The sequence below is a fragment of the Lagopus leucura genome, unplaced genomic scaffold, assembly GCF_019238085.1.
Source record: "Lagopus leucura isolate 7727_CA_CO unplaced genomic scaffold, USGS_WTPT01 Super-Scaffold_100035, whole genome shotgun sequence".
In the NCBI taxonomy this organism is placed as follows: Eukaryota; Metazoa; Chordata; class Aves; order Galliformes; family Phasianidae; genus Lagopus; species Lagopus leucura.
In genome coordinates, this window is record NW_024962284.1 from 599551 (window position 1) to 614864 (window position 15314).

General features: G+C 48.6%; 2 protein-coding genes across 3 annotated transcripts; one reads left to right on the plus strand and one right to left on the minus strand.

The window, feature by feature from the left end:
- Window positions 1-37: 37 nt before the first annotated feature.
- On the minus strand, window positions 38-9917 carry RIC8A (RIC8 guanine nucleotide exchange factor A). 2 transcript variants are annotated; one of them, XM_042882734.1, is made up of 11 exons: window positions 9790-9917; window positions 9152-9343; window positions 6851-6898; window positions 4773-5387; window positions 4075-4169; window positions 3029-3179; window positions 2116-2211; window positions 1684-1828; window positions 1405-1549; window positions 1043-1162; window positions 38-477 (listed from the first exon to the last, which is right to left on the minus strand). In XM_042882734.1, exons 2-11 carry the CDS (start codon window positions 9233-9235, stop codon window positions 357-359), a joined length of 1620 nt encoding a protein of 539 aa, XP_042738668.1. In that variant the 5' UTR covers window positions 9236-9343; window positions 9790-9917; the 3' UTR covers window positions 38-356. The 2 variants fall into 2 exon arrangements, with proteins under 2 accessions (XP_042738668.1, XP_042738669.1); XM_042882735.1 differs by lacking the exon at window positions 9790-9917 and adding an exon at window positions 7045-7328 and having other exon boundaries at window positions 9152-9239.
- Window positions 9910-14933, plus strand: BET1L (Bet1 golgi vesicular membrane trafficking protein like). The gene is made up of 4 exons (XM_042882739.1): window positions 9910-9988; window positions 10144-10235; window positions 10707-10763; window positions 11453-14933. Exons 1-4 carry the CDS (start codon window positions 9970-9972, stop codon window positions 11618-11620), a joined length of 336 nt encoding a protein of 111 aa, XP_042738673.1. The 5' UTR covers window positions 9910-9969; the 3' UTR covers window positions 11621-14933.
- Window positions 14934-15314: the final 381 nt, after the last annotated feature.

Genomic DNA, 15314 nt, shown 5'->3' on the forward strand with positions numbered 1-15314 from the left:
TCTCACCCCTGCGACTTGAGACCTCCGCCCCCCCCCCCCCCCCCAAACATCATACATTTAAAAAAAAAAATTCTACTGAAAAGTCCTGGAAGCAATTGGGAGTCTGATATTCTCAAAGCTGCCAATGGAAGAGACCAAGTGGAGCCAGGCCATGATGACCTTCCAGAAGGAGAGGTGGTTACAGAGCTGAGAAGGAGGCTGGAGGTTCTTCGTTGCGAAGTGTGAGGGGCCCAGGCTGGATTCAGATCCCATGGGGAGAGTCCCGGTCTGGTACTAGCCTCCAGGTGCAGCACCAGTTCTGGACGAGAGCGGGTGGAGGCCGCCCAGCTCTCTGAGGCTGGGGCAAGAGGTCAGGATCAGTCCAGCCCCAGGTCCGAGTCAGAAGAGGACCTCTCATCAGCTATATCATGGATGGCATTCTCCATGGGGGCCAGGTTGCCACTCGGCGTGATGCCCATGGGTTGGATGACTTGCTCTCTGCAACCAGGGAGGAGAAGGGAGAAGGTAACAAACTTGCAGCAGCACTGGAGGAAAGGAAGTCCTGCAGCAAGAACTGCAGGAAACTGGCATGAAGCAGCCCAGAGCAATCCCTCAAGCCAGCACCAAAAGCAAAAATCCCATGTAAGAGATGAGGACAGTGAGGCAACAGCTGGAAATACAACCCACAGGTTTTGCAGTTCTCAGTTACCCTGAAATAGAATCTGTTTTTAGGGTCTCATTCTGCAATGCAGGATGGCCAGAGGAAAACAGAGACATCAATGTCTGTTCTCATCCTTTAACACACCGTGGAAAAACTCATGCATCAAGTGTACTGCCTCTTTCCCTCCTACCCCTCAGGAGGGCAATCAGAACACTTAGCAGACTCTAGGCCCCTCTTTGTGGCACCTATTAATGATTTAACAGGACCCAGCTTATGCAAATTTGGAAATACTTCTCCAGGTATCGTCCCTAGTCTCATGACCCTACAGTCTGCAGGGGCCAGTGATAAATGTAAATCACACAGACGCTAATACAGGCATAAACACACACAGTTTTCTCATACCTGGACAACTTGTCAAACATATTGACTAACTTCATGGCTTCGTATTCCTTCTGCTCTTCAGTCATCCCTTCCATGGGGTTGGGAAGTTTCTCCTCAACACGTCCCGTCACAGGATTAATGCTACAAGAACAGTGAGACCAGTGCAAAGGAGGGAAGCAAAGAGGTAAAAGCTCTGCCACGGAAGCATTTCACCCAAGAAAAAGGTAAAGATAGTGGAACAACATCAAAACTAAGGGCAAAACGTCAATAATGAAAGAAGACAAGGGAGTTGGCAGGGATAGACAGGAAAAAAAGAGATAGAGCTGGAGCAGGAAGGAGGTGGAGGAAGGGGGATGCTAACAGAGAGGAAGCAGAATTCTTACTTGGGCTTTGCCTCTTTGTACTCCTCCGTGTCAGTGTCCTCGTCTTCCGAGTACTCTCCCTCCTCCCGGCCACCAGCCATCAGGCCTCGTGCTGCCAGGAGCCCAGCTGCATTCCCGTAGCCTGTGTACTTCACGAACCGTGACACTAGCAGGAGAGAGACGGACCTCGTGTTGATCCTCCTGCTGCGCGTGCCAACAGTGAGCTCAGCTGAAGGCCATGGAGAAGCGGTGCTCTGCAGAGGGTCACCACCCCACGCCCCAGGACTCCCTGTGACTCACCGCTCTCCTTGCAGAGCACGAAGAGGAATTCAGCTGCACAGTGCTTCACGTCGGTGTCGATGTGGGTCATCAAACGCACCAGCTTGTTCCGCAGCGAGTTCCCCACCTCTGGACGATTTTTCACATCCCGCAGCGGAGGCAGCACCTACAGAGCCACAGCGAGAAGCAGTAACTGGAGCTGAAACAGCATCCGTAGGGTAGGCAGGGAAAGAAGTGCATGCACTGTACAAGTCAGCTAAGTCTAACAAATCCACAGAGCACGGGGGGAGGTGGAGAAAAACACCGTGCGCATCATGGGCTTCAACCCCACATATATATGAATCTAACAGAGAGAGGAAGTCTCCTTGGAGAATGGCAATATTTAGGCAGCTTGCTATTCTCCTCTCTCCTCAGAGCACCACCACTTGACTTTCAGCTGAATCCATGGCATACCTTTGCCTTCAGGAACTTCCTTGTCTGGCGGTGGACTCTGGCACTCTCAGTCAGCAGGTTCAGCACAGGGGTCAAGCTCTCCTTCAGCTTATGTCCCTGCAGAAGCATTCACAAGATGAGCAACATGTCAGTTACACTGAGCTCAACTTCCCTGGCTCATGGTGGAGATCATCAGCACTGAACTGCAGGGAAACAGAGGGACACTGAGACATAACAACAGCTTCTGCTACAGGAAATTCAATGTTTCATCATTCCTCCAACAGCAAGACTTTCTGAGTCCCTCTGTTCAGCATTTCTACTCAGTGCAGAACATCTAGAGCAGATAAGTGCAGCAGTAAAATCTGAAGACCCTCTGGAATAACTCCAGAGAATGAAAATGGCCACTAGTTCAGTAACAGTACAAAAATCAGGCTGTCAAAAGCAATGGAACGAAGCGGGACAAGTGCCCAGGAGGAGTAAAGAAAGACAAATGCTCTTGACAAATAACACTATGACTGCCAGTCTTCTGACAGCAGACTGTTGGGACAGTGTCATAACAAGCCACCAGTCTAGAGACTTGCCTGCATCAACCAATTAAGCTGCCTACCAAATCATAACTGACTTGAGTGAAACAGAATATTTGAATCACAAAGATAAGCATCTGCTGGCTCTGTCAATCTCACTACCTGCCATAACAGCAGTGCCAGTGACCCTCCCAGTTCACAAATGTTCTAGTCCTACCAACTACAACTGCCACTTCTGTACAGCACTGTCTCCAAAGTAGCCATGCCTTTTACTTGCACTCCTGTGATTTTGACACGATGAATTGAATTGCTCAGCACCAAGGCTGAATGCAAGCTTACAGAAACGTGCTCTGCACTGAACTTGTGAAAAGCAGCAGTGAAGAGCTCTGTGCAGCAGCCTCTCAGCTTACCCTGTCAAGGCGTCGTTCTAGGAAATCCAGCAGGATATTAACCGCATCCATGTTGACACCCATGTACTCCAGCGATCCCGGGCGGACTTTTGGGGTCAGGAGAACATCCAGACATTTCAGGGGCAGGTTACCCAAAAGATTAACTGTGTGGCTTAAGAAAGAACAGAGGTGTATACATAGTCATGGATCTTTGTTCATAGAAATTCACCAACTATACAGGAATCAAGGTTCTTCATGAACTTCCAGGAGCAAAAGGACTCTGAAAACAGAACCAAGCTCTCTTTGGGCTGGATCCCAAGTTACCTACACCACTAGAATTGAATAAGCGAAACTGCTTCCCTCCTCCACCCCACAGTACAGTTGAACAACTTGCTGAAAGTCCAAAAATACTTCAGTGACAACAGAAAAACCACAGACCTTGACACAGAGGCCAACTAGGACCAAGCCAGGTGGAGAGAGGGTGGTCTCTAGGGACTGCTGCTGCATCACTCATTCATACTCTGATGGCTGCTAGAATGCATTGCTCAGGATCCTTTCTATTGTGGTCTTCCTAGGGACAGATGGTGCTGCTTGCTCAAAGCTGACAGCCCTGAACCAATAAGGCCCAACAGTGTAACACATGCAATTTCTGAGCATGGCTCAGGAGACGTACAGTTAATTAAGACCAGCCCAGGGACTCTTTAATTAAAAAAAAAAGACAAAAAAACATCTGCCCTGGCTCACTGTGGGTAGCACCATCAAAGGGACCTGATACATTACTCTGAACATGACCTCAGCAGTCAGGAAGGCGCAGACCAAACATTTTTCTCCTGTAAACCAGGCTGTGGTATGACTGCACACAATTTGACTGCAAAGGACAAGGCTACTTCTGAACTCTAGCAGCATGAGGAATTTGCAAACCAGACAAAAGATGCCTGCTTCTCAGCAGTGGTCCTAACAATCACCATATAAGCAAAGGATGTTAATGCCAAGGTCAGGCAGGGCCAGCGCTGGGGAGACCTCGAGGCTGTGTCCAGTAAAGGCCATTATCTAGTTATCTAGCAGACCTGTGGAACTCCTCTGTCCGGTCCTCCCCGTCAGCAGAGATCATGAGGCAGTGGCGCAGGAGGGCACCCAAGTGCCGGTACAAAGCAGCATCTTCCTGGTTCCAAAACAGAAAACGAAAACCTTGATCAGAAAAGTGAATTCTCCACAAACCAAATCCTGCTGCCCCTACAACCCACAGCCCCATCCCTGCCCTGCAACAACCTGCTCACTCGTATCAGGGGGTATACATGCAAATATCCTCCAGATTCTCAATCTGCTGCCAGATACCTTCCCCATCACTCTACAGCACCAAGTCAAGGGCTGGAAGAGGCCCAGGAGCAGGCCCAGGGATAAAGTAGAGATGATGTCAGACCTCCTTTTGATCTTGTCCAGAGGCAAAAGGCAACAACGCACACATAAGTGAGTTATGTGGGGAGGGGGGGGGGGGAGGAGGGGGTCTGCTTTCCCACTTGCACAAGTCATTAATATCATTAAGAAAGAAAAAAGCCCAACTTGCAGGTTTTAATGCTGAAAAGTCTTAATGTGTCAGACAGAGACAGTGCCCTACAGAAAAAGGTCCAGACACACAAGTCTCTTGCTACACTTACATGTAAGCAGAGGCCGCATGGGGGCTGGTATCTAACACAAGGATGTGCAAGAAGAGGCGAAAACCAGTAGACAAGCAAATGTAGTGTGGTGTAACACTCAAGGAGCTTACCTCATCCACTTCCCTCTTGCTGGAATCAAAAGTGATATTGAAGAGCACTTTCAGGATTTCCATGGCTCGCTCCGTCTCTTGCCGAGGCAAAGGTGGAAGCAGTCCTTCCTCAGTGACAACTTCATAGGGGTCCATCCACTTGATGCCAAGAGTCAGCTCCAGGGTGTCTGTCATCAGGCTGATGCCCCGGAGCTCCTGGGCTAGCTGCTGTCGGATGTCCACTCTCAGCGCTGTCAGCAGGAAGAGAAGACGCAGGTCAAAGAACTTGACTTCATGAGGAAGGCTCCTCTCATTGTAGAGTTTGACGCGCTTTGTCAGGCCCACCACCAGCCGAGCTTCAGCTGTCAGCTCCTGTGCCCTCGGGCTGCTGAAGACAATGTTGCAGAGGCATTTGAGGGATTCCAGGATGACCTCCAAGTCTGGGACCTCTCGGATGAGCTCCTCTGAGTAATCAATGCCAGCATGCCTGGAGAGGGTCTTCAGCCCTTCCTTGGTGGTGAAAGGCTCAAGGCAGTATTTGTCCCGGGACAGGATGCGGATGCTTTCCAAGCACGTGACCTGGCAGGATGGCTGGAGCTCTCTTTCCAGGAACTTGATCAGCAACTGGGCCATTTTCTGTGTGGTTGAAAACAAAGAATGTCTCACATGCTGACACTTCACAATGCAGCCCCAGTGCAAGGTAGCATGCTGTAACACCCTGCCCTAAAGATGGGAGCATCATCTAGACACAAAGCATCATCTACATACAGGCCTTCTAACAGCTCTGATCCAGGCCATGCACAGCAGCTCTCAAAGTGTTTGCCTCTGGCACCTAACGCTGACCCAAGTCAAGCGAGGACAACCAGCAAGAGACAAAGAATGGCTGGGGAGTGCTGTCAGATCTAAGTGGAGAACAGGAAGATGCAGCTGTTGCTGACTGAGTGAACAACTACTTATTTTAGCTTCACCCATGGTTAGGATGGTTTTGGCTAACATGGGTTACCTGACAGCTGCAATAAGCTAAGAAAGCAGGGCAAATAAGTCCCTTATATCTTCACTGAGGATCAGCAGTCAATTCAACAGCAGTGGTTCAGCCACACCCAGAGCCTTAAGACCAGAGAAGCATCTGCTTTGGGTGCTCCAAAAACAGACTGCTGAGGCTGAGAAGCACCAGAGAACTGCTGTGGGAGGGGAAAAGGAATAAAATGGGTTCAGAAGTGCACGTGATGTGGTAAGAAAGGAGGGGAAAAGACCTCAGAAGATTCAAATAAAAAGAACCTCCCTAAATCTCAGAGCTGTCTGGAGCCCTACTAGCCCAGATCCTCAGTAGGTACAGACTGACAGAGCTCCAGTAACACTGATTTATCACAGCTGAAGATCTAACCCTTGTGAGTAACAATAACATACGTGATAGCAAACATGGAAAAGTACAAGAGCAAAAGGTAAAGCTTCACACAACCCAGTGCAGCTAGGTTTTAACTACACATATCAAAACATCATACTCCACCAGTAATCCCCTGCTTCCACACACAGTCCACCACAAAACTGATCCAGATGGAAAATATCCCAGGCAGAAGAAAAACAAAGGTGTTTTTCTTAAAGCAGATCCCACCAAGCATATCCACAGTGCAGCTGTGCAAAGGCCTGCCCTGGCATAAGAGAAATGCCACGAGTGGAAATGGACAGGGATATTTCTTTCCACTGAGTGCCAGATTATTCCAGCTGAAAGGGTTTCTTAATACACAGCCTTGGTCAAATCCTGCAGATGGCTCTGAGCAAAAGCACTTATCTACATGCTCCTGTGAACTTTTCTTAGCAGACTTGCACCATTTACACACAAACACACACGATCACACTTCTCATGCATGCTGCTGATGCTATATGCATCACAAAGCCCAAAGTGATTGCTAATGTTGGAAGAATGCTGATTTTTATCCTCAGCCACCACTTACTAGAACCTACCAGGTACTTCATCAGGTTCAGGAGTAAGAAACCATCTCCTGCCCTGCAGGAGCTGCCACCTCCAAGCATTGCCACACAAGCTCAGAGCTGCAGATTTCATTATCCAACAAAAACAAGAAGCCAAAGAGCATGCCTACCTTCCTCTCCTCCCGTTCCTCATCATCAAAGGTGAAGCACTGAGATTTCTGTAGGGCAGAAGAGAAACAAGGTATGAGTTTAAAAAATTCCACAAAACTGCCTTCCCCAACGGGGAATGGACATAAGCCTGAAAGCAACAGGTCTGCAAAACACACTGCAAAGACATACAAGCCTTCTTAAGAGCAGTTCTTACCAGCTCAGAGGCAGGGAATCAAAGAGGCAAGGTGTCAGAGGACTTAGAGAGGTCTGCAGTATTCACAGGATTTGTAACAAGCAGCACAGGCTCCTGAGGAGCCAGACACAAGGACAGTTTTCCTGCTGCTGAGAGTTTTGCTTCATTATTGTCTTCTCTGTTCAACACAGCTTGTATCCAGCAACTCCAACTACATCTCATCACAAGCAGGAATGAAACTTGTTTGAAAAGCCAACATACAGCCTATGCTGCCAGGTCAAAGTTGCTTTCCTTCTCTTTCATCCCTGAAAAACATTTGATGAATACCCATTGCACTCTTCTGCTGGCTCAATGGTGAACACTGCATGTCACAGGCCAAAGCTGCGCCTCTCTGATGGATGAGCTTAATTTTATATACTGCAGCTGTGAGGTGGGTATTCAACACATTCCAAATACCCCATAACTCATAGAATGGTTTGGGTCTTAAGGGACCTTAAAGATCATCTCAATTCCAACACCTTGCCACAGGCACGAACACCACCAGATCAGTATGCCCAAAACGTCGCTCAGACTGGCCTTGAGCACCTCCAGATACTCAGTATCCACAGCCTTGCTGGGCAAAATACCTTGACTACACTCAGTGACACCATCAAGGTATGCCTACACTCTTCTCCCCTTGTTATTGTTTCTTTTCCTTCCTAAAAGAAAGCCTCACCTCCTTGCTACTTGCAAACAAATCCTTGTTCTTTGCTCCTACAGCATCCCCAACTCCATGCAGAGCGGAGCTTCTCCTTGTATCACTGAATCTTCTCAAGTCAGAACGTTAGCCAGACTGATTTCCTGCACAGGGCATTTCCAGAGCTTCTTTGCAGGCTCCTGTGAGCTCATTTACATATATTTTCATAACACACCTGTGGGTTTGCTTTAACTGTATTTTATTCCTGGCAACCAGGAACTGACTCCATATTTAATAGTGAATTAAATATATATACACACACACACACACTAGGGAAGGATATAACATCAGCTTTTGCAGTAAAAAATGATGCGAGGAAGTCACTTGGTTTATCATCAGTTTCATCTCTTCAGCTGCTCCATTTCTTCCAGACAGGCTGGCAAAATCATTGACATTCTCACGAGTTTCCTACGCTTGATATGCTGACAAAGAAACCAGCTGGAGGAATTCAAGGCATTGGTTTTGATGCCTCAACATGGTTGCACAACAAATGCCATTTGCTATCCTAAATTCTCCAGCATGCCAGCTGCTGCCAGCAATGCTAATCCTGCAGACCGTCCTTTTAACAGGGATCCACTGTCCTTAGCTAAGACCTCTCCTGTTTCAAAACCAACTGCTGGAAATAGAAGTGCTCTTCCCCTCTTGCACACTCTTGTAAAATATTCACAGGTTTTCCCCACCAGCTTTTCCCTCCTACTTTGGAATGGTGCAGAATGAGTCACAGATCTGCAGGGCCAGCTCTAGCCTGGTGGAAACCCTCTCAAGGAAATTTCCCTGGCAGACAGTTTCAAAAGGGAACTACCCCTGCAGATGATCTTTGCCACTGTAAGGCTGAGCCACTTGCATTTCAGCTTCCCAACACAGTCTTTTTCATATATCACACTCACTATTCCATGTGTCAGCTTTCAGATCGGGCACCTGAATTCAATTCCAGCCTCTGTTCACACCAGTTTCTAATGATCTTTCACTTAGAAATCACAACAATTCCACCTGCAGCTCCTCCCTTGGTGTGAGCTTTATTACCTCCAAGCCTTGCTCAACATCAAGGCTCCTCCTACTCACTCTTCATGCCCACGATTATTCCCCCATGGGGTTTAACTTGTGATCTGGATAATAAAGAAAATCCTTTCCATGTGCTTTTCTTCCAGCATAAACGAGATAAAGCAAGGCTGCTTAGCTGCTTCCTAGCAAAGCATCAAGCAAGATGCAGCCTGCAAGTAATAAGACAAAGCAGTCTGTGACATCTCCAGGGAAGAAATACAGAGACAGATGCTCAGAGACGACAAACTGGGGACAGCTGGGTAGCACTGCGATGCCATAACAAGGCCAACCTGCTTCCAGGCTTGCCAACAGAAGCAGGTGACATCAGGCTGAGGTGTGATGCTTACTCACCTCCTGGTTGTAGATCTGAAGCACCTTGAGGACCGCATCTTGCTCCCCGTTTTCCACCGTGGCCACTACAGTCCTGAGCTCCATTACATCAACAGCTCAGCAACAGAGGAAGGGGAAGCAGAGAGGAAGGGGAGTGAGGGGCTTCCAGGGCTCCTGGATAACAGTGGTGCAAAGGGATCTAGATCCTAAGAGCTGAGAGGGAGCCAGAAAGGGGTGGGGAAAAGGAGGAGGAAAAGAAATAAAAATCAAGTGAGATGGCTCGCTGTTACGTCCATAAAGCAGAGCAGATGGGTGAGCCACGTACGGCCAGCCCCCCTCTCTGCCCCTCTAATCCTCTTCTTTCCCTTTGCTTTCCGACGTTTAATGCACGCCCTCCCAGCGCAGCGCTGGGACAGCCCCCCCGTCCCTGCCTGAAGATTACCGCGGCAGATCGCGGCGCTCCCCGAAATAGCTCCCTGCTCCTCCTCCCCGGCCTGCCCCGATTCCTGCCATCGCGGGGAGCAGCTACAAAAACAAACAAACCCAGAAACATTCCCGGGAAGCAAGCGGAGCTGGGGAGGACAGGCAGCCAGCCAGGCGGCGGACGGCCTGAGGCGGGCAGACCCAGGTGGTGGGGAGGCGGGAGGAAGCACCGTTACCTGCCTGTCCCCGGCGCCCTGCCGCATCTCCCGCGTTCGGAGCTCGCTAACCACAAGGGCACGCGCCGCTAGCACCCGGCCCCGCCACCCAACTGGGAAGGCGGTGGCCCGGCAGCCATTTTGCGGAGGCGGGGCTCTTCCTGCCGGGCGGGACCGCCTCCCGCCACGCCGGGCGCCGCCATGGCGGACTGGGGGCGAGGTGAGGGGCAGGCCGCGAGCGGCGCGCTGGGCCGAGGGGCCGCCAAACGGGGCCGAGGGGCGCCCCGCCGCCATATGGGGCAGTGCGCCCAGCGCGCCGCGGGGATGTGCGGTGCACCGCGCCAGGCTGATGAGACGCATCTTTTTTCTTCTCAGGACAGAATGCGGTTGCCATGGAGGATATGCTGGACGTGGAAAACAAGCGCATGGCAGAGAGCCTGGCCAGCAAAGTCACCAGGCTGAAGTCGGTGAGTTGCTGGTGCTGTGGTGAAGGAAAGGCGGTTATCGCGGTTGTACGCTTGCAGGGTCTCACGAGCAACACGAATGTGTGGTCAGTGGGCTTCCTACGTCTTAACGGCCCTCGGAGAGCCCTGTGGTCATGCGATGGCATGGCTTGTACCAGTAGGAGGCAATTCTGAATCTTTGGTCCATCATCTGTTGGCAGCATTGCTGGAAGGAGCTTTATATGTCTGACATATGAAAGTTTCTGCCACCTTGCCAAGCTTTATTTCTACAGCTGAAGAATTCCGACAGCCTGAAAGAGCAGTAAGAACCTTGTTTTGTGGCTGTGCTTCACAAACCTGTTTGTGTGGCAGATGAAGAGCAAGCCACTGCATCCTCTAGCATGTGTTTCAGGTTTTACAAGCATTTAGATGCATTCTAGGTTGTCTTCGTGTTATAAGTTCATTAATATCAGTGTTCTCTCTTGTGCTCTGTAGCTGGCTCTGGATATTGATAAAGATGCAGATGAACAAAACCGATACCTGGATGGCATGGTAAGGAACCAAAAATAGTGTAAAAAACATGAATTTCCATGTTGAAACCAGTTTGGTCAAAGGTGGGAGCTCAGCTTGGAAGTTTAATAGCCGTGTACGCTGATGGTGTTGAGTAACTGAAATGGATATTTGTTCAGTCCAGAAATTAGAAGAGTGGAGAGCTGGAATAAGAGGTGTAAAGGCAAGAGATCTTAAAGGAGAAGCCCTGAATCAGCATGAAATTGTGCTTCTGTTAGAGAGATTTTGAGATGTTTCAGGAGAAACATGATCAAAAACTGGGAGGTAGTTTATGAGTAAGGAAAACAGACAAGGAGTCAAAATGATAACTGCATTGATCTGAGACCTGTTTGCTACCACCTGGTGGTGGTACAGATGCATGCTGCCCCATGCTGAAAAGAGAGAACTGATGGAAAGAAACTGCATGATTTTGGTGCTTTTTAGTCTGACCTGGCATGCATTAGTGGTGCTAGCTTATGTAGAGACATTTCCTTTGTATGAAGTATTTACTTGTGCCGTTGCCATGAGCAATGGCAGGGAAGTTCCTACTGAGAGAGACATGATAGGCACAGAGACACAGACAGTTACTGTGCAGCTCCTGCTGCAATTGTTTTTTAAGCAGGAAGCAGGACTCTTCGTGGACTGCTTTTCCAGTTTAAAATGCCTCTTTCTGTGTTTTCTTTCTCCTCCAGGATTCAGATTTTATGAGTGTGACAGGCCTGCTGACTGGCAGTGTGAAGCGTTTCACCACCATGACACGGTCCGGGAGGGAGAACCGCAAGTTACTCTGCTTTGTTTCTATAGGACTGATTGTTGTTTTCTTCATCCTCTACTATCTTGTGTCCAAAGTGGGGACTTGATCTTGGTTCTTGTGCAGCAGTTTCACTGAACTAAAATTACGTGATTGACAGACTTGTTCAGAGCCTTTCTAGGTCTGCCATGCTTTGGGATCTTTGGGACTTCCCAACAGACATTCCAAATAACTTTTCACCAGTGTTTTGCCAATGTTCTCGAAGATAAAATGAGTATTCTAATGACAGCACAGTCACCAGCTCCAGATGAGGTCCCCATGCCCACACAGTGGCAGTTGTGGGTCACAGAATGATCCAAAGCACAGGCATCTGCCCTCAAAACCTCCAGCCCCATATGTTTCTGCACCAGCTCCTTGAGCTGGGCCAGTGCCTGCGCCAGCCCCCCTCTCCATCCACCTAGTGCAGTACACCCCGAGTTCAATACACCTTAACACCTCCATCATTAGCATCACCTTCTCTATGTCCACCGAGAACTTGGCCAACAGTTCATGACTGGTTCCAAGCAATGGCTGAGACACGTGTTCTTCCACCTGTACTTTATGCTGCAGCTTCTGAGGGTGTCTCCATCCTTGGGGGGCTGTCCCTGTGTCACCCATGTGGTGGCAGTGGCCAACAGCTCCAGGAGGGCCTTCTGGCAGTCAGTGAGGGCATCCTACAGCAGCATGGTACGGACCCTTTCCCACTTGTGCAGCCACTTTCTGGTGCAGTCCCGTAAGCTGTCCACCAGGAACGTGGCATGCTCGTGGAGCTCGCTGCAGAGGAAGAAATGGCACAGCAGGCAGACAAACAGGCAGTTGTCACTGTCACATGGTAATGCCATGTCACTGTCACGATGAGGGTCCTACAGGCACAGTTACAGTACAGTAACAGTCTGGTGGCAGTGCGGTGAATGCCAAACACCACCAGGTACACCGGGTGACAGTTGGCCATAGCGCCTCCGGGAGAATTCCTCGATCAACAGCCCTGCAAACTCCACCTCCGAGTCTTTATCCAGCACCACGACTAACAAGCAGCCTTTGGAGCACCCAGTGAACAGCTCCATCTGAGCAGCCATGTTCCACAGCACCTACAGATCCTGCAGTGCACGGATACAGTGTGGCTGCACCTCCACCTGCTTGTCATACAGGGTCCACCCCAAGTACTTGAGCTGTCCATCGGTGAGGAATGATGCTGGGAAGTGCTGCATTCACGTCCTCAACTCCTCCATGAGGCCACCGAGCAGTAAACCACTGTACAGGACACTGCACCACAGGGCCACTGCCATACACAGCATCAGGGCTGTATCTGCAGGGACAGCAGGTACTTGGACAAGTGCTCCTGGAAGAGCTCCGTCAGCCACTGGATGATAGCGGTGTTGTCCACCTCCCACAGCATCACTCTGTCACCATCCCTTGGCAGCTGCAGGAGTGGATGATGAAGGTGAGCAGCTGCAGGAACACGGTGGTGTGGTTGTGCTTGTAGCCCTCCAGCCACTCATCAGCCACCATCTGGACAGCCGCCTGCCCTGCAGTGACCACTTCATTCTAACTGGATTTCCACATATCACATGGTTTTGATGTTCATGCCTTTATTTCTTGCAGCCAATTCTTAAGGGATACTTTTGTCTTATCTCCATTACTGATAATTGCCAAATCTGACAAATCCAGACATTTGTCAATACAAGTTTAATAAATCAGAGCTTTGGAAGCTGCAAAGTTTAGGGTGATGATTTATAAACTTTGGAATTATGAACGTGCAACTTAGTCCAGTGCGGCCACTAAGCTCTTAGACATAAGGAAAAACTTCTTTCAGAGTGGTGAGGCACTGGAATGGCTGCCCAGGGAGGTGGTGAAGCTGCTGACCCTGGCAGCATTCAAGAGGTGTCTGGATGAGGAGCTACGAGATCTGGTTTAGTGCTTGTGGTAGCAATGGTAATGGGAAGACAGTTGGACTAGGTGATCTTGTAGGTCCTTTCCAACCTTGTGATTGTATGATTTTTGTGCTTGGTCTCTGTTTCCTGTTGACTTGGAGACCTGTTAATATCCTTGGTGTCAGTGTTGAAATGAAATCTGTAGTTTTGAAATGAAGTTAGCATTAGGTACTAACCCCGATACTTTCCGGTGGTTTCAGCGAAGAGTTGCTGAGGAGCACAACGTTGATTGCTCGCTTGGTCTTCATCATCCATCTAGGTAAAGCTTTGAATGGACCCAACAGGAAGGCTGAGTCAGAGTCCACAAGCTGCCTTGATTTGCACACGTATAGAGCAAAAGATTTTAAGAGGACAGATGAGAAAGCTAATTACAGCCTTGTTACAGTAAATTTCAGGTATTAGAGCACCCTGCTATTAAAGCACTTTGAAAGGTGCGGCTGAGGTCCAGTAAAACTTCTAAACCATGCTGGTGGGGTGATGCTGGAGAGGTCGAGGAAAGATTCAATCCAAAGGTTAAGGGATTTATTTATTAATATAGGAGGCAACCTAAGAAACAATTAACTTGCTTTGCAGAGCCCTGTCTGCAGTGCTGGTGTCAGGCATGTGGCAAAGCACACCCCAACCAGTTCGGTTTACAAAACAAGTGTTCCCCACAAACGTGCAATGCAGTGTGGTAGCTGGAAAATAAAAGTTCCTTTCCCTTCTCTGTCTTTGCATTGGGCTAATCAGCATCTCACTTGCGTTACACCCTAGCTGTGATCTTCCATAGCTAAATTATTCAAGACTGCCTCTAATTCCAGTAAGAGATTTATAACTTTAAAAACACTATGCCTGTCTGGGGAAAGACCAGAAACAAAAAGCTCTTTCTCACACGAGACAAACCTCCACTGCAGAAGCCTCCTGCTCTGACTCTACAAAGCAGCTGCACAAAAGCACTGTTTTATCTCATCTGTTTTCTGTACCAAATACTTGCACATTCTGGTTTTCCCTGCTCCAAGTCTCTGCTTATTTGGCTTTCTTGTCCTCCAGTAACCTCTGCAGAACTGACACGTTCCCCCTCCTGTTTCAGTCTTCCTCCTCTCTAATGAGCCTATATTCATCAATGGCTGCAAGTTTCCTTTGGCTTTGGACTAATCCAGGTCCAGACAGAAATAGACAGTGTTGACCTTTGTTGTGCTATGTCAAAACACTAAATCCTACTGTAGCTGGATTAGGTGTCTTTTTTTCCAAGTCTGAGAAAGGATGTGCAGGGAAGGCAGGTAGAAAAGGAGGCAGCAGTGACTTCATTTGGTTCTTACTACTGCTTCCTTTAAACGTGGCAGCTCCCAACTCTTGTCCATTTTGAAGCTGATGACTTATGATGAAGTGCCACCAGAACGGTCTGATCTTCACAATGGTTGCAGTTTCAATTTGCTTTAGCAGTTGTAAATAAAGCACTGGTTTTAGACTGTTTTTCCTTTGTGTTTTGCTTTTGCTCATGTGTTTGCTAGGCTGCAAATCAAGATAACAGCATTCTGTTCTTAAACTGTACAGAACTCAGTCATGCTTTTCCTGTAGAAAGTGCACTATATATACGTGTGTATATATACACACATGCTAAATCCTTAATATTAACCTTAAATTGAAAAGCTGAACATGAAGATTCTCGAATCCAAACTGAATTGTCCCTGCCACTGCAGGACAAAGCAGGAATTCGCATGAAGCTAACTGTTCTTTGAAATATTGTTTTCTAGCACCATCTAATAGTAGCCCTCTCAATTGTTACATTAACATGTTACACACAGAGTAACTTCAAATTTCCTCAAGTGTTAATGCGATTAACACACTACTTAA

Coding starts and splice junctions, on each gene's coding strand:
- RIC8A (XM_042882734.1), bottom strand. CDS start 9,235: ATGGAGCTCAGGACTGTAGTGGCCACGGTGGAAAACGGGGAGCAAGAT. Junction 6,899..9,151: donor TTCAGATCTACAACCAGGAG/GTGAGTAAGCAT, acceptor TCTGCCCTACAG/AAATCTCAGTGCTTCACCTT. Junction 2,212..3,028: donor TAGAACGACGCCTTGACAGG/GTAAGCTGAGAG, acceptor ATGCTTCTGCAG/GGACATAAGCTGAAGGAGAG.
- BET1L (XM_042882739.1), top strand. Junction 10,236..10,706: donor AAGTCACCAGGCTGAAGTCG/GTGAGTTGCTGG, acceptor TGTGCTCTGTAG/CTGGCTCTGGATATTGATAA. Junction 10,764..11,452: donor ACCGATACCTGGATGGCATG/GTAAGGAACCAA, acceptor TTTCTCCTCCAG/GATTCAGATTTTATGAGTGT.